Below are 14,634 nucleotides of genomic sequence, written 5' to 3'. Positions count from 1 at the left end.
TCAATTGGGTGAGGCCCATCTCCTTAAATCCACATCACGGGCCATCGATCGTGCCCCCTCACCTCGTGGACGGCTACGATCGCGCGAATCACTTGGTTAATGCAATTTTAGTGTGAGTCATCATCTAAACAGGGGGAGCAATTCGTTTGGTGCTTTTCAGTAATAAGATGGGTCATTAAATGGACGGTGATGGCCCATGGGCCCCTAGTGCGTCCCACCTAAGGACAGGCCACGACCATCGGATACTGCGCAAATGATGTATCATAAGAGACTTCGTTTTTACGACTCCGACGTTTTAATATAAGGATCTGTTTGGTCTTACTTTTACTTTTATTTTCAACTATAGTAATCTGCAACAAAGTTTGAAGCTTCTACTGTAACAAAGTTTGAAGCTTTTACTTTTATTTTCCCTTTTTTTTTTTTGTGCGTTAGATGTCTTTTCAGAATTCAAGCCAAGTAGATATTTAATGTCGCCGGAAGTTAAAATGGTAAAACAAAAGTTTATGTGAAAAATTTTATAATCCCAATAACTTGGGCTAAGCTTGAATAACTAGAGGACATAGGGGGCCTCTACTAAAAGTTTCTTTGATACCCCTCTTAAAACCCCTATAAATAAATGTCCATTAAAGTTTGAATTAAAACCTCTTCTTTTAACTACCCAATCATATATATTCCACTTACCAAGCCAAGAAAATAACAAAGTTCTACATTATAATGAAACAATTACATTGTAGCAACTATATTGACTAATCAAAGAGAGTAAATCTTTTTGAAAAAGAAGGTATATAAATGGTGGGGTTTTGAGTGTAAAGTTTGGGACATTAAATGTAGCAATGTGACATCATGTTTACTTAAACCAAATATAGATATGAGTTATTGTGGCATTTTCTCTACCAAAAGTGACTAAGGCTAAAATCCACCAAAAGTGGCAAATTGACTAATTAGCCCCTTCCCAGCATTATTAGCAATCTCTTTGTTTTTATTCATTAAATGCATCCAACTCATTATTGAGGTAAATTTGCCCATGTGGGTCCAACCAAGGCCTAGCTTTGTCCCTTGATGTTTAGGTAAATTAGTAGATGAAAAATGTAAGTAGTGATTTTATTTTGACTATAGTAATCAATAAATTAAGAGTCTATTTGGTTGTGACTTTTCCCTTGATTTTATTTTAACTATAGAAATCAATAAATTAAGAGTCTATTTGGTTGTGACTTCCCTTTTGTTTTCAAATGTAATTTTTTTTTAATACAGTGTTTGAGAATTTTTTTAAAAAAAACTAAAAAGTTTTACGACAACAGTAGACGAAAACAGCCTTTAAATTTGAGGCATCAAAATAAATTGAAGTTCTAATTTAAATTCGGATTCTTTTAGAAAGAAAAATTATTTGTGACGCCCCAAGTTTCGGGGGATCATCTATCATAAAATTACTTTAGTCCAAATACGCTTAGCCCTTTTAACCTCTTAGCCTAATCACCACTCAAAATGTGATAGCGGGATTAAGAGATTTAGCTCTATTATATCTAATAATATATAGGATTATTTTAAATTTTAGAAGTGTCACATTCCTACAACTTTAAGCTTCGACGTCTTTATCAGTCTCAAATACACTCATAAGTATCAGATGATGTGAGACTCATCTCGCTAGTCTTAGTTGATATTTTAGGGAGTTGTGCTCCACCTACAACGATCGTTAATCGGGAATCACGCCTGCTCGATGTATGATTCTAACTCAGCCGAGACTTATATCACATTTTCGGTTGGTTATCGGCTTAGTACCAATTGTAAAGCCCCACTTACCAGGGGGTCATCAATCTTAGAAGAAATATATTCTAATACTAGCACGCTTAAACCTCTTAATCTCTTGGGTCTATCCACGACCCAAAATTATGTTATAACCGGATTAAGAGGTTTAACCCTATTATATCTAATGTATAGAGCTAATCCAAATTGTAGGGGTGTGACACTGAAGGTGAACGTTGACATATTTTAGATAATACTTGATCAATTACAAGCTATAACGGAGCTAAACAAGCCCATATAGTAATACTTTTTGCATGTAGAGTGAAAAAAGTAAAGATTAATTTCAGATTTAGTCCAAGAATTTTATACATACTGATTTCAACTGTCCTAAGGGTCTCCTAATTATTGTTATAAATTAACTAAGAGTCTCTTAATTATTATAGCAACACTTTTATATATATGCATAAAAACGGCACAATTTAAATTATGCAATTTGAGAAGGCAAAAGAAGCTGAAATTTTATGTACTGCAGCTGCTTGCTTTGCAGTTTGGAATGTTGCAGTGGACTTTTGCTATTAAATGTGGTGTTAAATCCCATGGTCCATAGCATTAATTTTTTTTTTAAAAAAAGCAAAAAAATAAAAAAGTAAAAATAGAAATTAAAAAAGACAAGGCCTATCTATTGCCACTATATATATATGTATTTATGGATTAATAAATCTTAAGAAAACTTAAAACATAACAAAGCTAGCTAAACAGTTCTAGATAAAAATTTTTTATTAGTTAAGAGAAGAATAAATTACAGCAAGATAATCGACATATATAATCACAAAGTTATAGCATGAAAATAAAATGTTACTATGGAAAACTTTTTTCTGAAAATGAACATATATGTATATAATGAATGAGAAATAAATGAGGTGCTTCTATATAGTCACAGAATAAATTCAGTTCTATTGGCATTAGATAATGTTTAAACAATCTAACATATATCATAAGAAAATGAAGATTGTGATAGTACATGCTTTACAAGTTAAGTTAAAGAGCCAAAAAAGAAGCTTAGGTTTCTACTACATAGAAACATGCGAGACAAAGGATATTAGCTAGCCACATTTAATTGCATGGACACCATCTTTATTGCAAGGAAAAAGTGGTCCACCGAATTCTTCGAGAGATGCCATCACCGCCACTATCTAGTGCAGTTGGTTCGTATTTCGAATTCTATTCCTGCATATATTTTTATTAAAGAGGTGATTTAGTTTCGACTTCTGAGGATTTTTTAGGGTACCGATTACTGAGCACCGCAAACTTTTTTTTTTTTTTTTTGGCTAAATTACATAAAATCCTCCTGTTACAATCCGATTTTTCACTTTCCCTCACTACCATTTAAAAACCTACACTTTACCCCCTTGTAAAATGAAAAATATTCACTTCACCCCTGCCGTTAATAATCCGTTAGGATTTCATTTATAAAACATTATTATATATTTTTTATACCAAAAATGCCCTCAGTCTTCTCTCTTGTGAACATGATGAGAGGCAAAATGGTGAGGGGCAAAATGGTTATTTTATCATCACAGTTCACGCCGGTATCCCTGTGAATATTTTTTATTTTATAAGAGGACAAAGTGTAGGTTTTTAAATGATAGGGGGGAAAAGTTAAAAATCGAATTTTAACAGGAGGATTTTCTGTAATTTAGCCTTCTTCTTTTTTTTTTATGACCTCTTTTAGATTTTCTTTTTTTTTTTTTTTTTTTGGTAAACCAAGCATCCTTTCTCCTCAGTCGAACTTTAGAAGTTGAATGCATAAATTAAATGATGAAATCTTTTAGTTAAACATACAATTTTTTAAGTTCAATCCAAGATGACTATATGTAATTCGAAGTTGAACATATATATGAAGTAAATAACCAAAAAAAGGAGGTACCAAATGAGGATACCGCAAGAATTAGATAAATTTGGTACTAATATGTTTAAGTAAAAGATTAGAATTTAAATTGTATATAACTCCTCAAAATTAATTAATTTGAGAACTACTCATCCACGTAACGCATTTATCGATTCTCTTTGTGTAATTAATGTGCACGTGGTGCTACATAAGGGTGTCACAATCATATATAGTAGCTCCGTAGTTTTCTTTTAATGCTCTTTACAATAAGTAGGATCATCACCTCTTAATTTGCTTAATTACATTTGCTTTAAATTATTTTCACAATTTACTCGATAGAATTTTCACTACCTAGTCATTGTTAACCACTGTGCATGTTATGCTTGGACTCGTCCCGAGCCTGACCTAAAGTTTGATCTGGTTCGCTCAGTTTAGTTTCGTTTATAGTTTTATAGAAAATTCTTCTGTTCCACCCACCCAATATGAACCAAAGGGTGTAAGATTTTGGGCCGAAACTCAAACCAATTAGGCCCAATTCTAATTAGTCGGCTCGGCCCGATCAGTCTGGTCCAGCCCAATCTTTTCCTTCTTAGACTTCTAGAATGAGAATGGAAATGATCAATTTCATTTGTTAGTTTGATTCGCAAATGGAATGGGTGTTACGAACGGAATGAGATCTTACTATTGCTTGGAATTGAAATCGGAATAATATCCCTTATACCAAACTAGGTATAAGTATTAACGGCTCTGCATGCAAAGTAAAGATCAGATAAATCATGCCACGTAAACTGACAGAAGAAGTAGCATACATGTATTTCATAAGATGATGGATGTGCGAATTGAATGCAAAGCTCTTTGGAACAATAACGACTTAATTAGAATAGTTTCTGACACCACGAAACTAAGAGATTATCATATTGATGTTTGAAATCGAAAGCTTTGCTAGCAACTTTGTCTTTTTTCTTTTTTTTCTCTTTTTTTTTTTTTTTTTTTTTTTTTTGGTTGAGTGATAGATAGTATGCTACCTACNTTTTTTTTTTGAGAGAGAGAGATAGGTTGCACGCTACCCGCTTCGTTTATTTCATTTAGAAATAAACTTAGCTGAAAATGTGAATCAACTAGGGTTCGAACTTGGGACCTCGGGTACCAACCACCAAGCCCTTTGCCACTTGCTCTAGGGACGGTCGGTTTTGCTAGCAACTTTGTCAGCAACTAAAAAGAAGCATTTCTTCAAAAAGTCAAAGATAAGAAAACTAAATTTAGAGCAATGCATTAAACTTAATTAAGTGCACTAACCATATGTGTAGGGTGGTTTAACCCTAGTCCTAGTAGATAAGGTTTGTTGTAAGTGCTTTAGTTCAAAATAATATCTATTATATATATCCTTGACCTTAGAGATTGGAAAACCATTTGGTCTAATATCAATTTCACATGCCAACAATTGGTGAGAAGTAGTAAAGAGAGATGATGTGGCTCTTAAATTTCTAGCATTTGCTAGTTAAATGTAGAAATGAAGCATCTTTATCAAGAGAAGATAAGGTGCCTTTAATGATCTTTGTTAAACTTGATATAGTTAATTAATTAACTTGTAGCTTAAAGTATCAAACTCCCCTAACCTATAGCTCTTGCTCTATTAAGGAACTAGAGCAGTTGTTATATATATATCTCCACTCTACAAATACATGGTCACGCTATCGGCGCACTATATATAAAAAATAGCTTCAATCGGTGGTGTTATTAGTAAAGCTGATTTGATATAAATGATCAATTTATTGAATCTGATCACTATCTGTTATTAAGTAATTAGGTTTCGAAACTGGAATATCCCCTTAGTGTGCTAGCTACGATTGGTTAGATATACATGGAATTGTACGACTTAAATGACTCAAATTCAAATTTTAGGTGTACTGATCGGGTGAAACTCACCTAAGAAGCTGTTTGGTTCCATGTAAAATTTTGAAAAAAAAAAATTCAGTGAAAATTTTTTTTTGAAGGAAAATAAATTTTACGTTGTTTAGTGTTTGATGTGTAGAAAAAGAAAAATAATTTTTCATCACGGTTATTTGGTTAAAAGAAAAAAAAACGATAAATAAAAAATTATTGCATATATAATTTTTCTCCCATACTATATATTATATATTATTGATAATATTTATTATATTTCATATATATATATTATTATTATAATTTATATTTATAAATAAATATTTTAAAAATATATTTTACAATAATTATGTAATATAATATATAATATTATATATTTAATACTATAAAATAGATTACTATATATTTACAAATAAAATATTATATATAATAACATATTTATATAAAAATAAAATATTATATATATACATGCACATTATGAAAGGGCAGAGAAAGACAAGTCCATGATGGATGTTCCTTTCTCACGCGGTTCACGAGGTAGAGTAAACCTCTTCGACTACGTGATGAAACACCTCAAAAAATCTTTTTTTTTTAGGCCAAGTATTTGCTCGAAGTGAGCGGAAAACGAAAACTTACTTTTTTTCCTCGAATCTATAATTTTTATTTTAAAAAAAATTTTACAAGCAACCAAACGTCAGAAAATAACTTTTCAATGGAAAAAAATTTTTAGGCCACTTTTAAAAGATCCAAACAAACCCTAAACTAAAGAATATAGTTAGGGGGACACTTAAGGGTACACCTAAGCACCCACACAATTATTGGAAAAAGATTCTTTCGACTTGTACGTGTCAATCAACTATTAAGGCTCGTGGATGATACGGAGAGGGTTCAATATGGATGAAAAATTATTTTAACATTTTTTTCTTATATTTAACAAACAATAAATTTTTCTAATACTTTTGATCCTTACAACCCTATATAACAGGTTTTAAATTATAAAATTTTGATGAAAATATGTAGAATTTATCAGATACTATTCAAAAGTCTCAATTTTGATACTTTTAAACTCGTTCGGTTTAAGCCATTTAATGATTCTCCTGGATTCGTCTTAGAATTTGAATATTTTGTTTATTTTAACAAATTCAATTAGAGTATGGTTATTTGAATTTGAATATATTATTTAGCCCACGTGCCCCATATAATTTAGAGAGTAGGTCTTGTCCGTACTCCTAAACCGTTTTATATGATGGAGATTTCGAATCGACGATCAACTCCGTTAAACTTGATTTAGCGTATTTGAAATATATAGAAAATAAATTTTACGATTTTTCGATATCATTTACCTAACGATCAATAATTTTTAATGGTTGATGTATACTATTTGCAAGTTTAACGGTGTAGAAGTATTCAAATCAGATAAAATTTTGGATAGAAAATTTTTTATACTACTTATAGCAAGATCAATATTTCTGATCGAAAATTACAGTGTTATATCATCACCTTTTATGAGATTTTTATTTTCAGTCGTTGATTTTGCACCCTTTCGATCGCTATGTAAATGATATTAAAAAATTACAAAATTTATATTCTAGATACTTCAAATACGCACTACAACAGAATTAGATTATAGGGACACATGTTTGGGACACTTTTGAGTAAGTGTCCCATTTATGCTAAAACTTAAAAAAAAATATCTACTAATGCCTAAATATAAAGTCCAATCCAACCAAAAATAAAAGATTATTCTACTCAACCCACCGCACCCAGTCCATTTGGTCCGATTACATACAGAAAAGAAAAAAAGGAAAAGAAAAAATCAATTACCATCTTTTCTTCTCTCTTCACTCAATCCACTGAAATTCTAGACGAAGAGCCTTTCCTATCGTCTTCCTCCGCCACCGCAGCGAACGAGATAGAGTTTCGGCGGTTGCTAAATGCTTAAATAAGTGTTGGTAAATTAGCAGCACTCTTTTAGGTTATAGCGACACTCTTTAACTGTCACTATATTCCTAGTGACCCCACATATAACAACACTTTTTAACAGTGACGGTAATTTTAGCTAGCAGCACTTTTTTAATATGTACCTACATTTAAAAGTGTCGCTATATATATACCGTTTTTGTTGTAGTGACGCTAGATCAAATATAACGAAGTTGATCGTTGATTCGAAAACTTCATTATCAAAAACGGTTTAGGAGCACGGAAGCCTCCATGCTCCTAATAGCACACAAGACCTACTAATTATTTGGAGCTCGATTATGAGATCCAAACCGAACACGATCTGGACCGAATCCACTTTAGAGCCAATCATATGTAGTTCTTAGAGCACACATTTACATTTTTGCCCTGTAAATTGAAAAAGTATTAAATTTCCTCGTAAATATAAAAATAACTTTCTTCTAGAAATTATTGATATTTTTTTTTAAAAAAAAAGATATAGCTCCATATATAATCCATGGGATGTGATTCCACTAAATCAACCTAATATAAAGGGATCCCAAAAAATAGTGTCACACTTTTTTTTTTTTTTTTTTTTTTTTTTTTTTTTTTTTTTTAGAGATATGTAGCACGCTATCCGCTTCGTTTATTTCATTTAGAAATAAACTTAGTTGGAAATGTGAATCAACTAGAATTCGAACTCATAACCTCGAATACGAACCACCAAGTCCTTTGCCAGTTGCTCTAGAGACGGTCAGTGTGTCACACATTTATTCACAACGCACATATATATACTATATAATTAAGGAGTATTGTTACAGTTCTCTTAGAATGTTCTTGTTGATTGCTGATATGTTTGTACAAATAATGTGGTTTGAAATATTCATGCACATACATAGTCTAAAAATCACATAGATATATGTATGCTTATCAACACATTAACAATTTAGAAGGATATTAATATTAAAATTTGATGTAACATCGAGTTTCATTAATTGGCCAACTTGCCTCCATCAAGTGTAGGCTAGTGATGCATGAAGCTATAAGATCGACGACTTTGTCATTAGCGAACTAAGCCGTGATTAATGTTTATAATAATTTCTTTTAGATCTTGTTACTTTGGCTGCACCTACACATCAATTTGTGTAAAGAGAATGGATTGAATGCATATTAGTCTAATGTTTTCACCGTATCCGATATTTTGTCTCCAATATCTTAAGAAGATTTAGGAACAATCTCTAACGAAAGAGATGTTATTAAACACTTCCCGTGACTAAGCGATACTTGGGGATGGTTACGTGGCCGCCTAGACCTAGTTTTGGATTATGTTTCAAAATCAAGCCGATGCATTGAGTTCTGAAAATTTGAAAGTGTTTTAGAATTTCTTTCCTCGTCTGATGTTTTGAAATAGTAGTATGTAAGTAGAGGAGAAGCATCGAGCATAAGCTTTATCTACGATGGATGCGACTTTTGGTGTCGTTGAGCCATTTAAAGCTCAGTGTGCATATAGGGTGCATTTGTGCAACGCATTTTCAAACTAATTAAAGCTGTCAAAAATAGTTTCTTAATTAATTATATGTATATTAACATCAATTGCAATGAGAATATATCAGATATGATTTATAAATAACTCTACTAAAATAACACTTATGTTGGAAGAGACAATCAGATATAATTAACCAGCAAGTTTGAGGTATAACCTAGTTTGCTTTTCGGTAAATTAATTTATTTACGACCTTACGAATTATTGGATCTAATGGGTATCTAAGAAAAATAAAACTGTCACCTTCATAGCCAAAAGGTTGGCCCTAATCAACAAAACAAATAAAGGTTAATTTAGCCCCACATGAAATCATTGATCTAAATAGTTTAAAACTCCTTAATTGGTGGCCACACTTCCCCTCTCCTCTGAAATGGATGAGCCTCTTTTGATTGAGTGATGATCTTGTCGTGCAAGTCTCAAATAGTTGCAATATTTGTAGGGATTATACTTGTAAATGTAATCCCCAATTTGCAACATAGATTTAGATTTAATTAAGCTTGTGAGATATTATACAATAATGATATTAATAATTTGACATTAGGGCAAGAATAATGTAAAACGTATATTAGTCAAAAGATGACAAAAAAGAAATATAAAAGATATCAATGTCACACTCGTGGCCTCCATTTTTAAAGCCATAAACTTAGGGAGGGAGAGAATGAAAAGAAGGACAAAATAAAGTTGTCCAAAGATATGAGACACAAGAAGATATACATCTACATGTTCTAGAACCCTAGCACTTGGCTAAGAATGATTTGTTCATGGGGGGTGAGAATTATAATTAGGTGGCCTAACTCACATCTTTGTAAAAGATTAAAAATATATATTTTAAAAAACTGCACCATTAGTTATTAATTATATTTGATTGCTAGGAAAAGATGTTGTTATGACATGATATATAATAATTAATTAATTAACCTCTAAGCTATGATTGAGCCCCAACAAAATAAATGGATATATATAAATGAAAATAATGACAAAAGTGTGGGATTGCTTAGCAATGGTAGATGCATTGGATCTTTCATGTGATTTGTTGAGGCCCCATATATCTTTCATCATGCCAATGATAAATCCCATCACATTATATGTCCCATTACTGTTCATGGGATGTATAAGTTATTTTAAAATTTTGTATATTAGTGTATGTACCTCAAAAAGTACCCAAAATGTAACCAAACTTAATAATTAACCCTTTCTCAACACCCATAAAAAAACCTTAAGAGCTAATTAAATCTCTCTTTTTTTTTTTTTTTGCCAGTAGAATTTCAACAAAAGTACATTATAACTCAATCCAGTATAAGTTTTGCAACTTAGGGTGATGTGGTGAAATTACTGTAAACTTTAAAAATTTAATTTAATTAATATTCGATAGTTTGAATAGAATATTATAAGTTGTATTGCAGGGTATTAATTATGTCTAGTACAAATATAGTAATAAAAATCGAATATATATATATATATATATATATATATCTCCAGAACAAAAATATCTCTTGCATAGATTAATTTTAAATCTCATTAATTTGTAGGCTTCTTCTATCAAATGCATGATATACACTATTAACATCCATAACAGCAAATAATCATTTATGAACACTCACTAATAATAATAATATATAAATAATATAATAATTAAGTAAATACCTCTCTTTCTCTCTCTCTCTCTCTAAATAAAACTCTTAATAAGTAATTAATTAATTAATTAATTAATTAATTAATAGCTCCAAAGTGACTCATCAAGGTGGTGCATGGGCCCTGCTGACGTGGACGAGATCTCAGCGTTCACATCCGTGGTCAAACCTGTTTCCTGCGACGCGCTGAGCATCTGATCCCTCTCCCTCTTTTGCACATAGCCCCCTCCACTCCCCAGCAATTGCACCAAGGCCCCTCCCGGGTAGTGCAAGTTATTGCCCATTAGGAACAAGGAAGTGGGTATTTGTGGGGCTTCGTTGCTTAAGTACTCAGTTAGGAAGAGCTCTTCGTGGCTCCTTTGATGACCCTCCACTGCGTTGGAGAAGCAGGTCACGTGGGCCACCTCAGAAGCTGCTGCAGCTGCTGTGGAGAAGCACTTTTTGGTGGTGGACATGTCCATTAATGGAGGAAGAGGAGGAGGAGGAGGAGGAGGAGGAAGAGGAGGAGGAGGAGTTGAGTTGTTTTCGAAAGATGAAGCTGCGCTATTCATAACCATTCCAATGACCTTTTTCCCTCCCGAGCTCTTCTTGAACACCCTACATATCACCCACTCGTTCTAGAGAGAGAGAGAGAGAGAAATGAATAATGAGAACTAATTAGTAAAAATTTACGTACTTATGTGCAAATTGCAAACTAAAAGATCAATCTAATATGAAACCAAACTAAGGTTAAGTGGTAGGACCCTCATTGCGTGTGGTGTGTTGGTCTAGTATGCTATTTTTGTATTTTGCTTTGCGAGTCTAGTATATTATATGCCATAGATGGTGGACCAGATCACTGTTTCATGATAATATATAAGAGGGTCTATACATGAGTTTTGTTTCAAAAACTATGTAGAAATATCTTAACTGAAGATCGAATACTTGAATGAGACCATTCCAATAGCACGAAAACGTGTGTTTTGCTATCTATGATTTTACTGGTTCAAATTAAAGTAATATAGATCATGCGGTCCATATTGAGATAGTCTTAACGCGCACCTTCTGTTTATAATGAATTACGACAATCAGACGAATTATGCCATGTACGCTAACATGAGAAGTCATGAGAATTTAATTCACAAAACAGGAACATGTATAAGGGTGTAGGCACCAATTCTGCGTAATCTAATAAATCGATCCGAGGAAAAATGACAGCGAAATAGTAGTTTAAACAATATTTTTATTTATGTAATATTAGCTAAGGGATAAGGAGGTTGTACTTTTGCTGTTTTGGGGAGGTTGTAGGGAGAGTATTTCCCTTCCAACCTATACTCATGCATGACCCAATTGCTCTTCTCCCCCTTTGGGGCTCTCCCTCCATAGAAAACAAGAGTCTTCTTCATCCCAACAAGTGTTCTCCCTCTATAAATCTCCCTATCTTTCCCTGTTGCTTTCCAATACCCTGCCTCAGTTGCTCTATTTGTTCTCAAACCAGTTGGGTACTTCCTATCTCTCACACAAAAGAAGTACCACTCCTTTTCCCCCATTTTGGCTCTACCTACAAGCCCAAAAACCATAACAAATAAATTAAGCATCAAATTAGAGAAAAACAACATATGATCAATAATGAATTGTACAAGGAATCGCCCTCCGTTTCACAACTTATGAAAAGAAACACAAAGATTAGAAAGGAACTTACAAGGTAGCTCCCATGGCTCACACTTGTTCAAGTCGACTTCTCCGATGGCTCTCGGGGAGAAGCCCTCGTCGACGACCTTCTTGGCGAGGTAGTGAGTGATGAGCTCTTCGTCGGTCGGGTGGAAGCGAAAACCGGGGGGCAAATCCATGGTGGTTTCATCCACTTTGTTGAGAACTATGCCACCATGATCCATTGCTTTTGAGTTGTTAATTACCTCCCTCTCTCTCTCTCTCTCTCTCTCTATATATACATATTGATTATCAAACAACTTAAATAAGAAACAAGCTAAGATATGAATAAATTATAATCAACATATATGATGATTCACTTTTTAAGCCATATTATACCAAAAGAACACAAAGAACAACTAAACAATATTTGTAGTACATAGTAGGGTATATGAGAGAATTGGCCAAGTACATTTAAGACATAAGAATATTATGGCCCCAGGGAGAGAGAGAGAGAGAGAGAGAGAGAGAGAGAGAGATGCTAACCTAGCTAAGTTAGGTAGAGAGAAATGTTAAGAGAAAATAAGTTGGGAGGGAGAAGAGGATCTTAAATAATAGTGTGTTGGTTCATGCATTAGATTAGATGGAAAGAGACGTGGTGTGCAAGGCACTAACTGGTACATAGATAGTTCTAGCCACTTATTATTAATTCCTTCTTCAACAATATTTTGCCACAATATTTTGCCCTCGCTGGCCATTCCTAGCGTAGATAGCAAAAAGCTTAATAATTATTATTTGAGGATTTCAAATTTAAAATATAATTATTTTATACTTTTAATTAAATTTATTGAAAAAAAAACAAAACAAATATATAGTACACTACTTTTCGTTTTCCCCTCTTAACGCAAAACTTATAGTTTAAAAGAGAAAAAAATAAAAATTATTACCACCGATTGTCCCAATATATATATATATTGATAAGGAAGGTAACAAAAGAAATAAAATGCCAATTGGGAGCCTAAGAGTAGCTAGGTTAATTAGATCGTTGGCTTAAAAGAGTCGGCATCCTATACGGAGGGACAGATTGAGTTAAGTCACGTTCGAAATAATGGGAGGCGGGTTGGGTCAAATCATGTTAGAAATAGTATAAGGCTGGTTGAGCTGAGTTACAATTAATCGAGACTCGTAAGTGCTGTGTTTATACGTTTTAAATGAATTACGTATTTCTCACAGCTCGAGTTTTTGGTATTAATGGTTAACGCCAACCATCCGACGTAGATAACATATTATCAATATATATATATATATATATATATATATATATATATATATATATATGATAGTAAATAATTTAGAAATAATCATAATAAAACTCTAAACTCTCTTGTGATTTTGCCACTTGACCGTACCAACTCAAGCTCTTGTAATTGACTAATCGTGTGAAACAAAAGGTGTCGTTCAATTCTGTTTCACTTTTTCAAAAAGAAAAAGCTTTAGTTAGTTCAGTTTCTTGAGACAAATTGATCCGATTCATACCAATCAGGTTAGGGGAAAACAAAAAGAAAAAAAGTACCACAAAAGTGAATTGGTACGAAAGGAATTAGTTGAACACTATGAAATTAACTAAACCAAAATTTTCAAATCAAATTTGTTTAATTTTTAAACCTCTATTTAAAAGTATAAAAAAGAATATTACAAAATCCTCTGACTCGATTATGCCAACTCATCTTAGTAAAATTTTCAAATCAAATTTGAAGAAATTTTATGCATTCAAGGCTTAGTGACATCTCATTACACTGTACTATAGTGTTTTTTTTTTTTTTGTTACGTTATACAATTTTTTTTTTTCAAAAACGCTGGCCATTGTATTATTATATTTTACTAATCTCTATACTATATTATAGTTTTATTTCGTTTTTTCTATCTTGGACTCTTTTTTTTCTCAGATACTACTAAACTTTCTTTTTTTTTTTCATCTATCCCTTCATTACTAAATAAATATATTATTTTAGATAAAATCTAGTAACTTTATTAAAAGACAATTTTTAAATAGTAGAAAAAATATAGAATGAATCTCCATAATACTCATAAAAATCTTCTATCAAATTATTTTTATTATTATATTTCTTTGGTGTCAAAACTATCTAAATATATTCTCTGCAACTTTCAGCCAGTACTTTTAATACTAATAGTATAGACAGGGGCGGAGCTACGTATAGACTGAGGAGGGCCAGGCCCCCAGACTTTTCATAATTTGCATAATAGTCCTTTACATATAAAAAAATTAATGAATATACTTTCATCTAATCTCAAAAGTATATAGACTGACCTCTCTTTTAAAAAAGTTCTTAGCGCTAAAATAATGCTTTCTCAATTCTGAA

The 14,634-nt window shown here is 32.3% G+C and overlaps 1 protein-coding gene across 1 annotated transcript; it reads right to left on the bottom strand.

Moving 5' to 3' along the window:
* On the bottom strand, window positions 10,638-12,831 carry LOC109726094 (NAC domain-containing protein 92-like). The gene is made up of 3 exons (XM_020255533.1): window positions 12,306-12,831; window positions 11,887-12,164; window positions 10,638-11,241 (listed from the first exon to the last, which is right to left on the bottom strand). The coding sequence occupies exons 1-3, from the start codon at window positions 12,496-12,498 to the stop codon at window positions 10,708-10,710; spliced, it is 1,005 nt and encodes a 334-aa protein (XP_020111122.1). The 5' UTR covers window positions 12,499-12,831; the 3' UTR covers window positions 10,638-10,707.

Source organism: Ananas comosus, linkage group 20, assembly GCF_001540865.1.
Source record: "Ananas comosus cultivar F153 linkage group 20, ASM154086v1, whole genome shotgun sequence".
Taxonomy (NCBI): domain Eukaryota; kingdom Viridiplantae; phylum Streptophyta; class Magnoliopsida; order Poales; family Bromeliaceae; genus Ananas; species Ananas comosus.
Note: the sequence above shows the minus strand (reverse complement) of the source record. Positions and strands in the feature narration are given on the sequence as shown.